General features: G+C 41.7%; 1 protein-coding gene across 1 annotated transcript in view; it reads right to left on the bottom strand.

Moving 5' to 3' along the window:
- LOC311239738 (uncharacterized protein) overlaps positions 1-18,781 on the bottom strand; it is a gene marked incomplete at both ends in the record, with an annotated part of 42,062 nt that overhangs the window by 9,157 nt on the left and 14,124 nt on the right. Inside the window, 3 exons of the mRNA XM_084338434.1 lie at positions 14,683-15,381; positions 15,553-16,204; positions 16,884-17,059. Coding sequence (XP_084194560.1) covers positions 14,683-15,381; positions 15,553-16,204; positions 16,884-17,059 — 1,527 coding nt within the window. The remainder of the gene's footprint in view (positions 1-14,682; positions 15,382-15,552; positions 16,205-16,883; positions 17,060-18,781) is intronic.

Genomic DNA, 18,781 nt, shown 5'->3' on the forward strand with positions numbered 1-18,781 from the left:
AAGAAAAATATGACTTGTCAGTGTACACAAGTCTTTTTGTATATCCCTCCTAGTTACACACAGTCCTCACATCCCTCCTAGTTACACACAGTCCTCATATCCCTCCTAGTTACACACAGTCCTCATATCCCTCCTAGTTACACACAGTCCTCATATCCCTTCTAGTTACACACAGTCCTCATATCCCTCCTAGTTACACACAGTCCTCATATCCCTCCTAGTTACACACAGTCCTCATATCCCTCCTAGTTACACACAGTCCTCATATCCCTCCTAGTTACACACAGTCCTCATATCCCTCCTAGTTACACACAGTCCTCATATCCCTCCTAGTTACACACAGTCCTCATATCCCTCCTAGTTACACACAGTCCTCATATCCCTCCTAGTTACACACAGTCCTCATATCCCTCCTAGTTACACACAGTCCTCATATCTCTCCTAGTTATACACAGTCCTCATATCCCTCCTAGTTACACACAGTCCTCATATCTCTCCTAGTTACACACAGTCCTCATATCCCTCCTAGTTACACACAGTCCTCATATCCCTCCTAGTTACACACAGTTCTCATATCCCTCCTAGTTACACACAGTCCTCATATCCCTCCTAGTTACACACAGTCCTCATATCTCTCCTAGTTACACACAGTTCTCATATCCCTCCTAGTTACACACGGTCCTCATATCCCTCCTAGTTACACACAGTCCTCATATCCCTCCTAGTTACACACAGTCCTCATATCCCTCCTAGTTACACACAGTCCTCATATCCCTCCTAGTTACACACAGTCCTCACATCCCTCCTAGTTATACACAGTCCTCACATCCCTCCTAGTTACACACAGTCCTCATATCCCTCCTAGTTACACACAGTCCTCATATCCCTCCTAGTTACACACAGTCCTCATATCCCTCCTAGTTACACACAGTCCTTATATCCCTCCTAGTTACACACAGTCCTCATATCCCTCCTAGTTACACACAGTCCTCATATCTCTCCTAGTTACACACAGTCCTCATATCTCTCCTAGTTACACACAGTCCTCATATCTCTCCTAGTTACACACAGTCCTCATATCCCTCCTAGTTACACACAGTCCTCATATCCCTCCTAGTTACACACAGTCCTCATATATCTCCTAGTTACACACAGTCCTCATATCCCTCCTAGTTACACACAGTCCTCATATCCCTCCTAGTTACACACAGTCCTCACATCCCTCCTAGTTACACACAGTCCTCATATCCCTCCTAGTTACACACAGTCCTCATATCCCTCCTAGTTACACACAGTCCTCATATATCTCCTAGTTACACACAGTCCTCATATCCCTCCTAGTTACACACAGTCCTCATATCCCTCCTAGTTACACACAGTCCTCATATCCCTCCTAGTTACACACAGTCCTCATATCCCTCCTAGTTACACACAGTCCTCATATCCCTCCTAGTTACACACAGTCCTCACATCCCTCCTAGTTACACATAGTCCTCATATCCCTCCTAGTTACACATAGTCCTCATATCCCTCCTAGTTACACACAGTCCTCATATCTCTCCTAGTTACACACAGTCCTCACATCCCTCCTAGTTACACACAGTCCTCATATCCCTCCTAGTTACACACAGTCCTCATATCCCTCCTAGTTACACACAGTCCTCATATCCCTCCTAGTTACACACAGTCCTCATATCCCTCCTAGTTACACACAGTCCTCATATCCCTCCTAGTTACACACAGTCCTCATATCCCTCCTAGTTACACACAGTCCTCATATCTCTCCTAGTTACACACAGTCCTCATATCCCTCCTAGTTACACACAGTCCTCATATCCCTCCTAGTTACACACAGTCCTCATATCTCTCCTAGTTACACACAGTCCTCATATCCCTCCTAGTTACACACAGTCCTCATATCCCTCCTAGTTACACACAGTCCTCATATCCCTCCTAGTTACACACAGTCCTCATATCTCTCCTAGTTACACACAGTCCTCATATCCCTCCTAGTTACACACAGTCCTCATATCCCTCCTAGTTACACACAGTCCTCATATATCTCCTAGTTACACACAGTCCTCATATCCCTCCTAGTTACACACAGTCCTCATATATCTCCTAGTTAAACACAGTCCTCATATCCCTCCTAGTTACACACAGTCCTCATATCCCTCCTAGTTAAACACAATCCTCATATCCCTCCTAGTTAAACACAGTCCTCATATCCCTCCTAGTTACACACAGTCCTCACATCCCTCCTAGTTACACACAGTCCTCATATCCCTCCTAGTTACACACAGTCCTCATATCCCTCCTAGTTACACACAGTCCTCATATCCCTCCTAGTTACACACAGTCCTCATATCTCTCCTAGTTACACACAGTCCTCATATCCCTCCTAGTTACACACAGTCCTTATATCCCTCCTAGTTACACACAGTCCTCATATCTCTCCTAGTTACACACAGTCCTCATATCTCTCCTAGTTACACACAGTCCTCATATCCCTCCTAGTTACACACAGTCCTCACATCCCTCCTAGTTACACACAGTCATCATATCCCTCCTAGTTACACACAGTCCTCACATCCCTCCTAGTTACACACAGTCCCCCACACATATGCATTTCATCAGAGGTCAAAGGTCAGGGCCTGTAGTGCAGCGCCCCTGGAGTCGTTTTTGGGGTTCAGGGCCTTGCTCAAGGGCACTTAGGCAGGATGGTGAGAACCGTAGATGTAAGACCAGCGACCTTTCAGTTACTCACAAGCCTCTTTCTTCTAGGCCAGCGGTTCTCAAACTAGGGGTCGCGACCCAAAGTGGGGTTGTGGGTAGGTGACAGTGGGTAGTCGCGCATTGGCATGTAAAACAATTTTTCTGGAAACATATTTTGGCTAAATATGCCTCGTTTTTATAAATGGGGCAAGTTCAACAACATGTGCTTTTATTTTGATATTCCTTAATTCCACATTGAAATTACGCGATACATTAACACATTGAGTGCCCCCGACGCTATATAGCGTTTGTCTGTCGTTTTTTTTTTATTGGCGATTTGAATTCATATTTCATCAATCGAGCCTCAACTGCACCCCATTACTTTACACTGCTGAAGGGGGGGGGGGGGGTGGCCAGTTTGCTCATTTTACTTTTCCGTCGAGGCCAACTGAAGAATCCATTGTGCTCGCCGGCCCGGAAAGCGCGTGGATTATGTATTTACAGTACCCAACACTGTAATCAATAAGCGTGATCGATATTTGGAATGGCGATCAGGAATTGGAATAATCTTTTTGGATAACATCTGATCTAAGGTAAGGAATCTATTTTACCAGTCTTAGGATAATCAGAGCTATTTTCACAGAGATATAAGCGTTTGCCCTGTGTGTGTGTGTGTCTGTGTGGCTGTGTGTGTGTGTGGCTGTGTGTGTGTGTGGCTGTGTGGCTGTGTGGCTGTGTGGCTGTGTGTGCGCGATCAGGAAATGAGAGAATCGTTATTTCAGCCCGCCTCTATAGCGTGCATAAGTACACATATACTATCGATAATCTAGCGTTTATTTGAAAACGATTCATAAATAGGCCGAAAAATGACAACGTTTTTGTGTATTCCAGAATATTCCAGTAAATGCCTTTTATCACGGAATCTATATATTTTCCTGAAAAACGAGGGCGAAAATGAACCGATTAAAAAGAAAAAATCCGTTTCGACAATGTCGACTGCAAACAAGTCATTGATAAGTGACGGGGCAGATTAGACACATAATTTAAGACAGAGATTATGCGTTCACAACGCTATCATTGAAGTGGGTCCTGGCATTTAACCACGTTTTACCATGTTAATGGCCGGGCACTGAAAGTGTTAAGTGTGGGGTCGCCAAAAAAAAATCCTAAATAAAATGGGGTCACGGTGTAACAAAGTTTGAGAACCCCTGCTCTCTGCTGCCCCCTGCCTGCTGTGTTCAGCCCTGACGCTCTGACAGAACCCCTGCTCTCTGCTGCCCCCTGCCTGCTGTGTTCAGCCCTGACGCTCTGACAGAACCCCTGCTCTCTGTGTTCAGCCCTGACGCTCTGACAGAACCCCTGCTCTCTGTGTTCAGCCCTGACGCTCTGACAGAACCCCTGCTCTCTGTGTTCAGCCCTGACGCTCTGACAGAACCCCTGCTCTCTGTGTTCAGCCCTGACGCTCTGACAGAACCCCTGCTCTCTGTGTTCAGCCCTGACGCTCTGACAGAACCCCTGCTCTCTGTGTTCAGCCCTGACGCTCTGACAGAACCCCTGCTCTCTGTGTTCAGCCCTGACGCTCTGACAGAACCCCTGCTCTCTGTGTTCAGCCCTGACGCTCTGACAGAACCCCTGCTCTCTGTGTTCAGCCCTGACGCTCTGACAGAACCCCTGCTCTCTGTGTTCAGCCCTGACGCTCTGACAGAACCCCTGCTCTCTGTGTTCAGCCCTGACGCTCTGACAGAACCCCTGCTCTCTGTGTTCAGCCCTGACGCTCTGACAGAACCCCTGCTCTCTGTGTTCAGCCCTGACGCTCTGACAGAACCCCTGCTCTCTGTGTTCAGCCCTGACGCTCTGACAGAACCCCTTCCTCACAGACATGGTGGTAAATAAGCGCGTGTGATGGTGATCATGGCAGCAGTAATTGTTGCATCGTAATGCCAGGTGTGACCGTGAAAGAATATTTGGAAGGAGAATATCACTCTGGATAAAATCAAGGAGGATATTGAGCAGGCACCCAGAGATCCCACGCAATCGTATTTATTATTTAAATATTGTTATTTAACGTTGTGGGCTTTCCCAATGTTGTCGGCGTTATCGATTGATTTTGAATCAACTTTTATTTGCTACTTGTTTTATTATGTATTCATTATATAAAGCACTTTGAACTGCAATCCGTGTATGAAAGGTGCTATATAAATACGTTTGTTATTATCATTATTGACTGCACTCTAGGGGTGGGAATCACCAGTTTCATCACGATACGATACGATATCGATTATTTGGACAACGATGCGATATTTGCCGATATCACAAAGTCTGCCACGATACGATAGGATTCGATTCAGGTGCCTGCGATCGATATGAGACGATATTATGTGCCCATTAAACACAATCAGTAACATTTAGATCAACTCAAAAAAGGCAACGGAAATATCATTTGACATTTTTATGTTTGAGCTCTTCCAGACATTTAAATGAAAAACTATTTATTGTTTTTAATATAAATAGACCTCCTGTTCACTGTAAAGTGCCACGTTTTGATAAATTGAGCTTTAAAGGAAAACTCCAACATTTTGGGGAATTAGCTTATTTAACATCTTCCCTGGAGTTAGACAAGAAGATACATACCTTTATTGTCTATCTGCATGCATTAGGCTTAGGGAACGCCCGCACCGTTAGGGTTCCCACGCTTGCCTTGAAATTTTTTTCCATACTACCTCCTGATTTTCCAGGTACCATATTAAGTGATGATCTATAAGCAGCGGTTCCCAAACTTTTTTGGCCGTGCACCCCCTGTCACCTCCCGACCTAGCTGACGCACCCCCCAATGGGTTTCCGACGCACCGAAGGGAAATTCTTGGCCGAAACTGATACCAAAAATAGGAAACAGTTGGCCGAAAACCGAATGCCGAAAGGCCAAAAATTATTAATATAAATATATATATAATGTTTATTTTTTTTTTTAGCTACCTGATTATGGCAAAAGACATGATTATGGCAAAACTTAACTTAAATAATATTAATAATCACTATTATGGGCCCATAAAACATTTATTCAGCACTTTTGAATGCATACATTAATTCCAGACTGACTGCTGAAAGATTGCACTGCTTACTAACTAACGTTGATAAACCCAGGTTTACCACACAGTTAAAACACAGCTACTTACATTTGAGGATAAACTTGCATAAGAAGTTTCACTCAAGTTTCACTGTAGATGCCAAGGCTCCCTTGGCTCACCAAGTTGCCTGCATCAAATTCCAACATCCAATATAGGATGCCAAGAGCATGCTCTACAACATGGGATCATCCATTTCTATCTACAGTAAAAGCTGTTCACATGTAAAGGGTTTTTATAAACTCATGTTAATTCTGTGCTCAATAGTTAAATTTTATTACACATCATCCAAACAAACAACACACTGCAGCACCCACTCTCCACACTTTAGATCACACAAACACACTTGCACTTATATTTATTGATAAAGGATTTGCACTACAACTCGTACACCTACTGTGAATTGTACCTAAATTGCACCTCGTCCCATTTCTCCATTTCTGCCTTGCACTATATAGTATTGTATATTGGTACACTGCACAGTATTGTATATTGTATGGTAACTACGTCTATTCTGCATCGAACATTGTACATATGTCTAAACTGAACACTGTGACCTCTTTTTTTTTACTTCTAATTTTACTATGTTATTTTATTTCATACTTATCTTGTCTTGCACAGTCTCTGGAGCGCAACAGTAAGAAGCATTTTGTATAAAAGTATTCTGTACTTCTGTATGACAACTATTAAAGAAACTTGAAACTTGAAACTCCAATAAAATTTTCCAGGACAACTGTTTCTATTTCCATGTAATTGGTCACTTTTGCTCAGTTTCCATGCCTTTCCATACCTGGAAAATGAAAAAATTAATCCCATATTTTCCATGTTTTCCAGGTACTGTGGGAACCCCGTAGCTTAGCTTCATCACTGGAAGTGGGTCAGACTTTACCCTGAAGTTCCCTACAGTCCCCTACAGTCACGAAATACACTCCAAATACAACTCCAAAACGTTCCTCTAAACATGTTGTGACCTGTGTATTTACCATGTGGAGAAATAAAAAATTATTGAATTCGACAATTACGTTTTCTAAGCAAATATACTCAACAATTTTTTGCCTAACCACTCCTCTCTGGGCGCAGTTATTTCACGCAACGCAGTGCTACTTTCTAACGCTAACGCCAGTGTTTGTTTACATCTTTATTTCATTCAAAGGATCCGAACCGATCTCTCTTGGCTTAACGTTGAAAATAGATTGTCTTTTAATATACTTGTGCTGTTCAAGTTGGTCATGAGCAGTAAGACTCCTGTTTTTATACATAATCAGATTGTTTTTAGTAATACTGTGCACGAGCATTACACTAGAGGTTCCAGTAGTGGGCAGCTTGAATTGCCAGGTCCTAGAACCAGCGCTCTGGGGAGATCTTTTATTTTTAGAGCATTAACTCTGTGGAATGGCCTGCCTCGGAACCTCTGCTGCATTTACAGTAGATTCACTTTTAAAAATAATCTTAAATTGTTTTTAAATTGTTTTTAACACTGTAAAGTGGTTTTTTGTTTTTGTTTTACACTAATGTAATTTTAGCTATATTAATTGTTACAGTAGGTTCTTTATGCATTGTGTGTACTGACTTTTAATAATTTTGTTTTTTTGCAATGGTGATTGTTTTTGTGTTTTTTTGTGTGTGGACCCCAGGAAGACTAGCTGGTTGCTATCGCACCAGCTAATGGGGATCCCTAATCAAATCAAATCAAATCAAATCAAATCGATTGAAGTTTATGGATACCATGACTGTGGTAAGTTTTAATTTATGTTTTTAGATGGAAGGCTGTATTCCATCTGTTTAACGTTAGCGGATATTGTGAGATTGATGAATAGGACATAACGTTGCTGGACTATCAACCTAGTTAGCCCCTTTCATGACTGCGATGTACGGCTACAGGGTTTGGGCGAGTGAATCCACACTCGCGGTATTATTATTATTAACTCATTTATTGTGTAACGCTAGCCCCTTAAAACTTACCACAGTCATGGTATCCATAAACTTTTAGAGTTGTATTTTGGAGTGTATTTCGTGACTGTAGGGGACTGTAGGGAACTTCAGGGTAAAAGTCTGACCCACTTCCAGTGATGAAGCTAAGCTACGCTGATTTGCTCCAAGTCTGGCAGTGAACGCTATTATAAATAAGGCTATAAGCACTAACCCACGTAATTTCAAATGCTTGGTTCTGAGTTGGTTTCCCACTTTAGTTTGAAAGTTGTGTCCGTTTGTTATTTATATTTTGTTTCCCTATATAAGCGACCTTGGGTTTTATGAAAGGTTATAAAACGAAGTTATAATTTTTTATTTTTTTATTTTTTTATTATTGCAAAACAGAAATAATTAAAAGTTACTCAACACACAATGCATAATGAAACTAACAGTCAAGGTGGCTAAAATTACATGCAAGTACAGAAACAGAAGACAAAAAAAAGTCTATAATAATATTTTACCGTATACAGTGTATATCCAATGAAATTAACAATTATACAAATGCCTTTTACAGGATATACCCCTAATACCTATTTTCTAAAACCCTACACACACATGCTCCAGCTCGAACCCCCCCCTCCCGGACCCCTCCTTAGATAGTACCTCCATTATCCCTCACTCCTAACTCCTAAACGAAGTTATAATTATAATTATTATTAAATTAAAAAGAACTCCTCTCCTTCACTCCTTTGGGTGCTGGGTTAGGTTATAATCACAATAAAGAGGTGGTGTAATATAAAATGAAAAACTAAGTTTTAATTTTTTGTATTATTATTATTATGTTTTGGTAGATTTTTATTGTTTTTGCTACTGGGCAGTCCGGTAGAGAGAGAGAGAGAGAGAGAGAGAGAGAGGAAGAACGGGAGACAGAGTAGGGGGAAGACATTCGGCAAAGGGCGCCGGGTCCGGGAATCGAACCCGGGTCGGACGCTTGGCGACGCAGCGCGTTACATGGGTCACCACTTGGGCGCCCTGAATGGGTTAGGGTTAGGGTTACATGGGTCACCACTTGGGCGCCCTGAATGGGTTAGGGTTAGGGTTACATGGGTCACCACTTGGGCGCCCTGAATGGGTTAGGGTTAGGGTTACATGGGTCACCACTTGGGCGCCCTGAATGGGTTAGGGTTAGGGTTACATGGGTCACCACTTGGGCGCCCTGAATGGGTTAGGGTTAGGGTTACATGGTTCACCACTTGGGTGCCCTGAATGGGTTAGGGTTAGGGTTACATGGGTCACCACTTGGGCGCCCTGAATGGGTTAGGGTTAGGGTTACATGGTTCACCACTTGGGTGCCCTGAATGGGTTAGGGTTAGGGTTACATGGTTCACCACTTGGGCGCCCTGAATGGGTTAGGGTTAGGGTTAGGGTTACATGGTTCACCACTTGGGCGCCCTGAATGGGTTAGGGTTAGGGTCACATGGGTCACCACTTGGGCGCCCTGGTATGAACTAAGTTAAGCACAATAGAATATAATCTAATTATGAAATCAAATATAGGCCAGGGCTTTACAACTTAATAAAGAGATTGAATACAATTAAATATTATAAGTAGTGCTGTCAGGCGATAATTTATTTTTTTATCTAATTAATTACAGGATTTGTAATTAATTAATCTAATTAATCGCATTTTAATCGCATAACCATTTTAGGCCTGATATTTTATATTCTATAATCATATTTCAAATAGCATGTGTCCGGATGGCAGAATTCAGTACTGTGTCTACAAAACCTTCTGTTTAATCATCTTCCCTTTATTCATTTGCTTAGATTTTTCAGGTCTGGTCAATTTGAGCATGCTGTTATTCACAGAAAAAACAAACATTTGAATTGATATTCTCATTTGGTTCATTACAATTTACTCAAGCCTAGTAATAGACTAGGGATGCACCGATCCGATATCAGTAAAATAGCTGGATGGGGTATCGGTAAAAAGATTTAATCTTTTTTATAAATAAAATAAGAAATAACCATTCAGTACATTTATATCTATGTGTTAATTTGTTACATTTAGTTTCACTAAGTTAGGAAAGTAATGTTTTAAGTCGAGCCTGATGTTGCCTTGTTGCACAAAAGAATGATCCCAGTCTCTTCCACACAGTGACAGTGAAGCATACAGTTTATTAAAATTGAATGATTGAAGTTTATTTTCTGTCTTTGTTTACAACAAATCAAAAACACAGGATCCTTTACAATTCTTAAAAACGAAATATATTTAAATATAAAATAAAATAAAACGTGGATTAAATATTTTATTTTGTAACTTTTTGGGGATTTTTTTTTTGACAATGGGTATCAGATCGGTATCGGTATTGGCCGATACCCAAACCCAGGTATCGGTATCGGGACTGAAAAAGTCAGATTGGTGCATCCCTATAACATATCCCTAGAATCAGATACCAAGAACATGCAAATTTAAACCCATTTAAATAAAACGTTTTTTTAAATGTTTATTCTACGTTCTCATGGAATGAATGAGATTAAAAAAAATTATAATAATTTATAAAATTCTTAAAAAAAAAGAAATTTAAATAAATGTTTTGTTAATTTTCATAACGTAATAATTTGCTGTGTAATTAATTAATCTAATTAATGCGATAAACTGACAGCCCTAACTATAAGTGACAAATGTAATTGGAATAGGACATTACAGCATTAGGAGACAGCACTGCTTCTTACAGCAAAACGTGTCTCCCAGTGGTGAAGGGAAAGACATTCTTTTCTCCTGGTTTTCTGATGAAACGTCTCATCGTGGTTTATTATGATTAATAGTTATATTTCACAAACCATCTCATTGTGGTTTATTATGATTAACAGTTATATTCCACAAACCATCTCATTGTGGTTTATTATGATTAACAGTTATATTCCACAAACCATCTCATTGTGGTTTATTATGATTAACAGTTATATTCCACAAACCATCTCATTGTGGTTTATTATGATTAACTCATTCCCCGCCAACGACGAGTATACTCGTTATTGGCCGCCAATCGTTGGACGCCAACAACGAGTATATTTGATCGTTATTTATTTTATTCACTATTTCCAATCGTTATCCATCCAGGGAGCCTGTGTAACCATAGGGAATGAGTTTGAGATTGCAAAAGTCCAATACCGCCGTCTGGTGGTATGCGGCCGATGTTGCACTCCCTTTGAGACTTTGTGTATGTGGCTGTGTGTCGATGAAATTCCTCCGGGCGGACTTTTCTAGTAGCCTGGATTGAGGGCTTTACCCGATCGCGTTGAATAGTTTTCGGGACCCCCGATTCATTATGCTGTGGTGGGTTATGTCGTGGCCCAAATGGACATACAATCTACCAGATGGCAATCAAATAATTAGAATATTCTTTTTGGAATATCGGCCACAGGTCAGAGCAAATTAATGTAAATTTCAGCTTGATTGTGCTTTGTTTTCATAGCCATCGCCCTGATCAGCGTATGCTGTTGTACTAACGAATGCCGTTATTGACAATCAATTAACACTTTGATCGCCATGGGTTAAATTCATAATTTACCATCCCTCGCCAGCTCTATTTGTCTATGGAGAAGTTCCCCTTCTTTGCAGGGCTATAGCTTTTTAAATTCTATTGCTACATTGCCATTATTATGGCCCATTCAATGTCCTATATGTATTGTTCAGGGTGTAGCAACGTTAAACTTTTTCATTCACATATTCATACTAAAATATGGTCTAAAGCAGGGGTCAGCAACCTTTTTGACATGGAGTGCCTGTTTGAAATATAGTTGTAACTAGTGTGCCTCAACAATATTCCATGCATCGTAATTTTTTTTCTCATAATCAGGTATTTTTAATGATAATTTTTACATTATTACATCATTATTGTTATTGTTATTATTAACAATATTATTATGATGGTTGTATCAACCCTAAATCTGAGTTGGGGGGGGGGGGATGCAATGCAGACAAACAGCTGCATACAGTGCGACCATTTCACTCACATTTGCCCATTCATTTTTGGACACATCACACACCATTGGTGTGTGTACTGTACGTGTGCTGTCATAGCTCCACCTACAGGCCTAATGGAGAACACCAGGATATGAATGGAGGGTGAATGTGAGGTATATCGTGTAAATAAGTTTTGATTGATCGCAAGACTACACTGTAAAAAAAAATATAATAATAAGTTACCAGAACTTAAAAATATTGAGTTCAGTTACTGTGCATTAAGGTTTTCAGTTTTCAATCCATAATAAGTTAACAGAAAAATAAGTACACAACCACATTATTTCAACCTAATAAAGCTATGTTTATTGTCATTGTTTTAAGAACACAAGTTGACTTTACTCACAGTTTGAGTAAAAAAAATGGCTTTTAACATGTGCAATGTTCAATGAAATAGAAAAATAAATAATACAATTTGTTGATTAATCCCACTGGTCACAATGGTGACCGTAATAATGTTTTTGTTATAAGGCTCTGCAAATGTTACTGAATGATGTAGCAATGTATTTCCAGCTAAATTGAAATAATAAACAAATAAAGGGTCTCAATTAAATATGTGGTAGTAAAAATAACCTGTGGGAGGATTTCAACAAGATAAATGCGACAACAGTGCAAAATATTTCACTATAATATTTCAAAGCAAAAAAAAAAAAAATATATATATATAATCTTCATTTTTTATTTTTTATTTTTTTAATGCTGCCCCCTGTGCCTATGCAAATGCCCCCACGTGCCTATGCAGGCACGCGTGCCTAGGGTTGCCTACCCCTGGTCTAAAGTATAAGTATGTTTTTATCGTTTTCTGCAGCTTTCTTCAGAACGTGATTTATAGCCCTAAATGCATTATATTGATGATGAAATACAGTTTGGTAGCGATCAGCGCAAGATGAAACATTTCAACTGGACGTACTTCTAGAATGATCTACATATGATCTGATGATGACCGGATGGGCGGGGGATCGTTTATAATTCTGTGGGCAGCGTTAGATGATTCATCCAGAGTGGGTCATATGTTCATCATAGCAGTTTATATGGAATACGTTAGAAAATAATGCTGAATCTTACCGTATGTTCCTCGCGCCGTTGGACGATCAGCGTGGATAGACCGTTTTCGATTATGGGATGTAGAAATGCCCGATCCATTTCCAGGTTGTATAATAGTATATACGTCCAAATAACGTTGTTTATTACATGGCGTTTTCACATTCGCCGAAATGCTTGCTTGTGATTGGTCAATAGCCCCCCGACAGCGGTCATTATTTTTCAATAATGACCGCTGTTTTTTCAATAATGACCGCTGTGCGCAGCTGTTCGCAATCAAGCCCACTGACACACACTGTTTCAGTGCAATTAGACACTCGGTGTTCTGCTGCCGGCGATGACAGGGGGCGGAGCGACGAGCGGAGCCAGAACGCAGCCAGAACCAGTGTTGCGAGTCGATGTAAAATGAATTAGGTATATTGTTAGTAAGTTAGCCATGTAATAAGCGGGATAATGTCCCACATCAGTGCAGCAAATCAGAGAACACCTGCCGCGGCTGCACTGACAGCGGAGTGTGTGTAGATTACAGCGGAGCCAGAACAGAGGCTGCCCGCGATAATAATAATCACTTTATTTGGGCTGACAGAGCCACAGAACAACTGCGATTTGTCAAATGAATTAGGTATATTGTTAGTAAGTTAGCCATGTAATAAGCGGGATAATGTATAGCTTTACTCGGTCATTGTCGCAAAATAATTGACCTTCACTGACGTTTAAAACACCTCGCCGAAGCGGCTCGGTATTTTAAACTACGTGTCGGTCAATTATTTTGCGACAATGACCTCGTAGCTATACATTATCCCTTACTTATTGAGTTAGGGCGAGCGATCTATTATCCAGTGTTTCAAGATGGAGTCGCGGGAGCTATAGAGAGTGGCCGGACCACATTTTGACGAGTACTACCGGTTCAAAGGTTAATATCCGGTTGGCGATCTGCCAATCGGCCACCAGATGGCGCTCTTGAACCGCTAGAGAGTTGAGAGGAGATCAGCACTGTGTCTCAGAGCTCCGGAAAGGAAATATGATTTCGATGACAGATTTTTGAAATATTGACATCAAAGACGAGTTACGGCGTCTTCGGCAGAATGAGCATGGCTCTGAATGACGTGAAAACTCGTTCCCGGCGATCATAGTGTTAATCAGAAACGACCCCCCCCTCCTTTCATGCATTCATGATGGGACATAATATACCGATATGCATTTGAATTTTTTATTGTAGCGTGTATGTACGAAATGCCAATGGATTAAGTATAATATGCGTCGCGGCCTATTACTAGCCTCCCAGGAATTACCCTAGACCACTCTAAAACTATACTTATATTCACCACGGTATAAAACGACAATGTATGAATGGGAAAATTATTTCTTTTTCACATCTTGAACGAGATACTCGATGCCAAATGGGCCATAGTATTGCATCCATAGCTATAATATATATATATAGTTATAGCCCTGCAAACAAGGTGAGCGACTCCATTGGTTTAATGCGTTGGCAGCACATTAGTCATATCCCGTTCCCAACGTGGCAGTCAATGAGTTAACAGTAATATTTCACAAACCATCTCATCGTAGTTTATTATTATTAAGTTATATTCCACAAACTATCTCATCTTGGTTTATTATCAATAAATTATTTATTATTAACCGGTATATTCCACAAACCGTCTCATTGTGGTTTATTATTTATTAATTATTTCAAGTGTTTAACAGTTATATTCCACATACCGAAAGTATTTTCCCAACAAAGACAGTAACCAACTAAAGTAACCACATTTTATATATCGAAAGCGAGCTCAAAATCAATACATTTCATCGAAGCAGAGTTGAACATCTATTATTATTATTATTATTATTGCCTTCCTCTTACCTGGGACTCCCCATGGGTCGCTGTCTGCCTTCGACGAATCCCCGAATGGATCCACCACTCGAGTGGGGGAGGTGGTCCCGTCACCCCAGGGATCGCCACCCTTCGTCTCCATCTGCGGTGTGGACGGCGCCCCCCACGGGTCTGAGCCGGTCGCGGGCGGTGAACTCGCTGGGGCACTCCAAGCATCGTCTCTGGGTGGACTCGCCACAGGGAAGGGGTCTGGGGAGCTATCCTGAGGTGGGCTGGATGGGGCTGCGAAGTGATCCTCTGTAGGTGCAGTGAAGGGGTCATCTTTAGGGGGTGTTGTTGGTGCAGTGAAGGGGTCATCTTTAGGGGGTGTTGTTGGTGCAGTGAAGGGGTCATCTTTAGGGGGTGTTGTTGGTGCAGTGAAGGGGTCATCTTTAGGGGGTGTTGATGGTGCAGTGAAGGGGTCATCTTTAGGGGGTGTTGTTGGTGCAGTGAAGGGGTCATCTTTAGGGGGTGTTGTTGGTGCAGTGAAGGGGTCATCTTTAGGTGCAGTGAAGGGGTCATCTTTAGGTGCAGTGAAGGGGTCATCTTTAGGGGGTGTTGTTGGTGCAGTGAAGGGGTCATCTTTAGGGGGTGTTGATGGTGCAGTGAAGGGGTCATCTTTAGGGGGTGTTGTTGGTGCAGTGAAGGGGTCATCTTTAGGGGGTGTTGTTGGTGCAGTGAAGGGGTCATCTTTAGGGGGTGTTGATGGTGCAGTGAAGGGGTAAGTACTATGTTTTGGTGCAGTGAAGGGGTCATCTTTAGGGGGTGTTGATGGTGCAGTGAAGGGGTAAGTACTATGTTTTGGTGCAGTGAAGGGGTCATCTTTAGGGGGTGTTGTTGGTGCAGTGAAGGGGTAAGTACTATGTTTTGGTGCAGTGAAGGGGTCATCTTTCGGGGCATTAAAGGGATCATCTTTTGGGGTATTAAAAGGATCATCTTTAGGCGTATTGAAGGGATCATCTTTAGGCGTATTGAAGGGATCATCTTTAGGCGCATTGAAGGGATCATCTTTAGGCGTATTGAAGGGATCATCTTTAGGCGTGTTGAAGGGATCTGGTTTATCTTTCGGAGCAGCAAAGGGGTCTGAACTACCTTTAGGCGTGTTGAAGGGATCATCTTTAGGCGTGTTGAATGGGTCGTCTTTTGGGATATTGAAGGGATCTGAATCATCCTGCACTGCAAATGGATCCACTCGATCTTTTGGTGCACTAAATGGATCCGGTGTATCTTTTGGTGAACTAAATGGATCATCTTCACCATTCTGTGGTGCACTAAACGGATCTTGGTCCACTGGGGCAGGCGTCGGCTCTCCCCAGGGATCCTTGCCTGCCGTTGGTGTGGTAGTGGTTGGTTTCGTCGGTGCGCCCCACAGGTCCGTTTCCTCTTGGGGTTCTTCTGGTTCCACCCGTGGTTCTGGTTTCTCCTCTGCTGGTCCCTCTCCCCAGACATGTGGTTTAGGTTCGTCTTTCTTCCCAGCATCCTCCCACAGCAGCTCGTCCTCAGTCATCTTGGACTAGAGTATCACCACAACCACACACAGGAGGAAACAAACACATGCTATTGGCTTGAGAGTTGGATGTGGAGAACATACTAGAGTCTCTATGAACACAGCAAGGTTCTTGAGTGTTGGATGTGGAGAACATACTAGAGTCTCTATGAACACAGCAAGGTTCTTGAGTGTTTGATGTGGAGAACATACTAGAGTCTCTATGAACACAGCAAGGTTCTTGAGTGTTTGATGTGGAGAACATACTAGAGTCTCTATGAACACAGCAAGGTTCTTGTCTAAAGAAATCATTAGTCCATAATAGTCTTTTAGGGTTTGCTGACTAATCAAACAGTAATATAATAAAAATATACACATTTCCAATTATTCTTCCAACAATGAATCCAGTCATGCAGAAGAGCCTTTTGGATCTAGTGCTACTGTAATTACAGACCAACTAATTTGTGAATATCCATGTGATGCCAGATAGACATAATATGACAGAAAATAACTCCTTCAGCATGTGAGGGGGGGGGGCTAAAGAATGTCTTGGCTAACCAAGACTCTAATGATCGATTCCTTGACTAATTGACCATATTTACAGTCACAGTGGCCATTTTGCTCTCATGTCACTCATGTCATCCCCCCCCCAAGATGGCCGCCGCGTGGATACGGTCAACGGACTAAGACGCAGCGTGATGCCCACCCTCCTCTCTGCGTCCTTCTTCTCCGCTTCCTGTCTCAGACGCTCCTCCTTGCGAGCGGCGAAGGTGGCGGCCAGGTCGGCCACGGAGGGGATGTTGTCCAGAGAGGGCAGCCCCGAGACGCCGGGCACGTAGCACGACCTGTAGCCGGCATCCTTCGGGGTGTCGGAGGACGAGGCTGTGGTTAGAGGGGAAGGAGGAAAAACGTCTAAAGACAACAAGTTGACACATTGATGGAAACACAAGACAAAAGTATTATCTTCAGTCGAGACACATTAGAGCAGTGAGCATAGCCTTGATAAACAGATTGTATGATATCCTACAGAGAGCGTCTTGATAAAGCTGCCATATCATTCAATTAACACTAGGGGTGGAACGATACGCATTCAAACCGTACACCGTTCGATACGACCTCCACGGTGCGGGGCGTCTGTGTATCGTAGGGTTCAGGGGATGCGCAAATAAAAAGAGAAAAAACTTCATTTGGCACGGAGCCGGGAGAGGTGAGCGCTGGCTGCAGGCAGCAGCAGCACTGCAGCCAGGTGCTAGTCAGCTTGTGTAAATGGCAAGCGCAATATAAATCAATCTTCATTACGACTTTAAAAACATAGCCATTAACATTACATAGGCCTACACACATCTTGCCATAACGTTAGCAGTTTGTACAACACAACGCACGTTTTAACTACGGTAGCCCGCCAGCTAATACAGTCAATGAAATGTTATCGTAGCTACTAGCTAGCAGAGGAGGAAATGGGAGTCTGAGAGGCGGGGTGTTTAAAGACAATGATAGGCGTTTATTCAACATCCAAGAAGGCTAACATACAACTGTGTTTACTAACTCCAACCGGGACTATTGCCGCTTTTCCACTGAATGTGATGAACTCCTAACGTTACCGGAGCTGAAGGTCCCACGCGCTAAAATGTCCCTGCAGACCCGCCAACCCATAGATAGTTCCAACTCACCGAATATACGTTAATCCACCACAGTTGCACTCAATATTTAAATAATGTTATTCTAAATAAATGTAGACAGATAATAAAAAAACATATTTTAAAAATAGAATGAACAGAGCAGTGTTGTTTTGAAACAGTACAGTGTGTGTGTGTTAGTTTGATGTATGCTGCAATTTATATTGATGGCCTTCTCATTTGTTTATTTATTTTAAATAACAGTGACACCTTTCCCTTTGATAAGAAATCCAGCCATATTCCTTTCATTGTATTTCAAATACTGCACTTTAATTTCAAGTGGAAAACTAATCTTTCCATTAAGAACTGACAATCAGGGAATTTAAACATTGTTGAAATTGATTTTTTGTGTTTATATTAAAGAAAGGAAAGTCTAGTGCTGGCTGAGCATATTGTTTGTTTGCACTAAGTTAATACTTTGACAAATGTAGCCTATATTTTTCAGTCAGTTCGGTATTTGTGTGCCAAACATTATTTAAGGCTGTAAACACTGTAAAACTGTAAACATTTAAAAAAAAAAAAATTTAGATTTTTGAGTGTTTTTTTTAAATAAAAAGCAACGTATATCGAACCGAACCGAAAACCGTTAGCCCAAAACCGTGATACGAACCGAACCGTCGATTTTGTGAACCGTTCCACCCCTAATTAACACTCATTCATAATCCATGGACATGTAGTATCATCCTTTTAGCACTGGAGTGGATCGAGAAATTAGAGGAAATAGATGCGTTCGTTAGAGAAAACAAATTTCAATCATTCTTATTCTATGCCAGCCAGCAAAGATACAGTTGACCGCGGTGATAGCGGTGATAGATAGCGGTGATAACGGTGATAGATAGCGGTGATAACGGTGATAGATAGTGGTGATAGATAGCGGTGATAACGCTGATAGATAGCGGTGATAACGGTGATAGATAGCGGTGATAGA

This window comes from Notolepis coatsorum, assembly GCF_963971535.1.
Source record: "Notolepis coatsorum genome assembly, contig: SUPER_13_unloc_1, whole genome shotgun sequence".
Lineage (NCBI taxonomy): Eukaryota > Metazoa > Chordata > Actinopteri > Aulopiformes > Paralepididae > Notolepis > Notolepis coatsorum.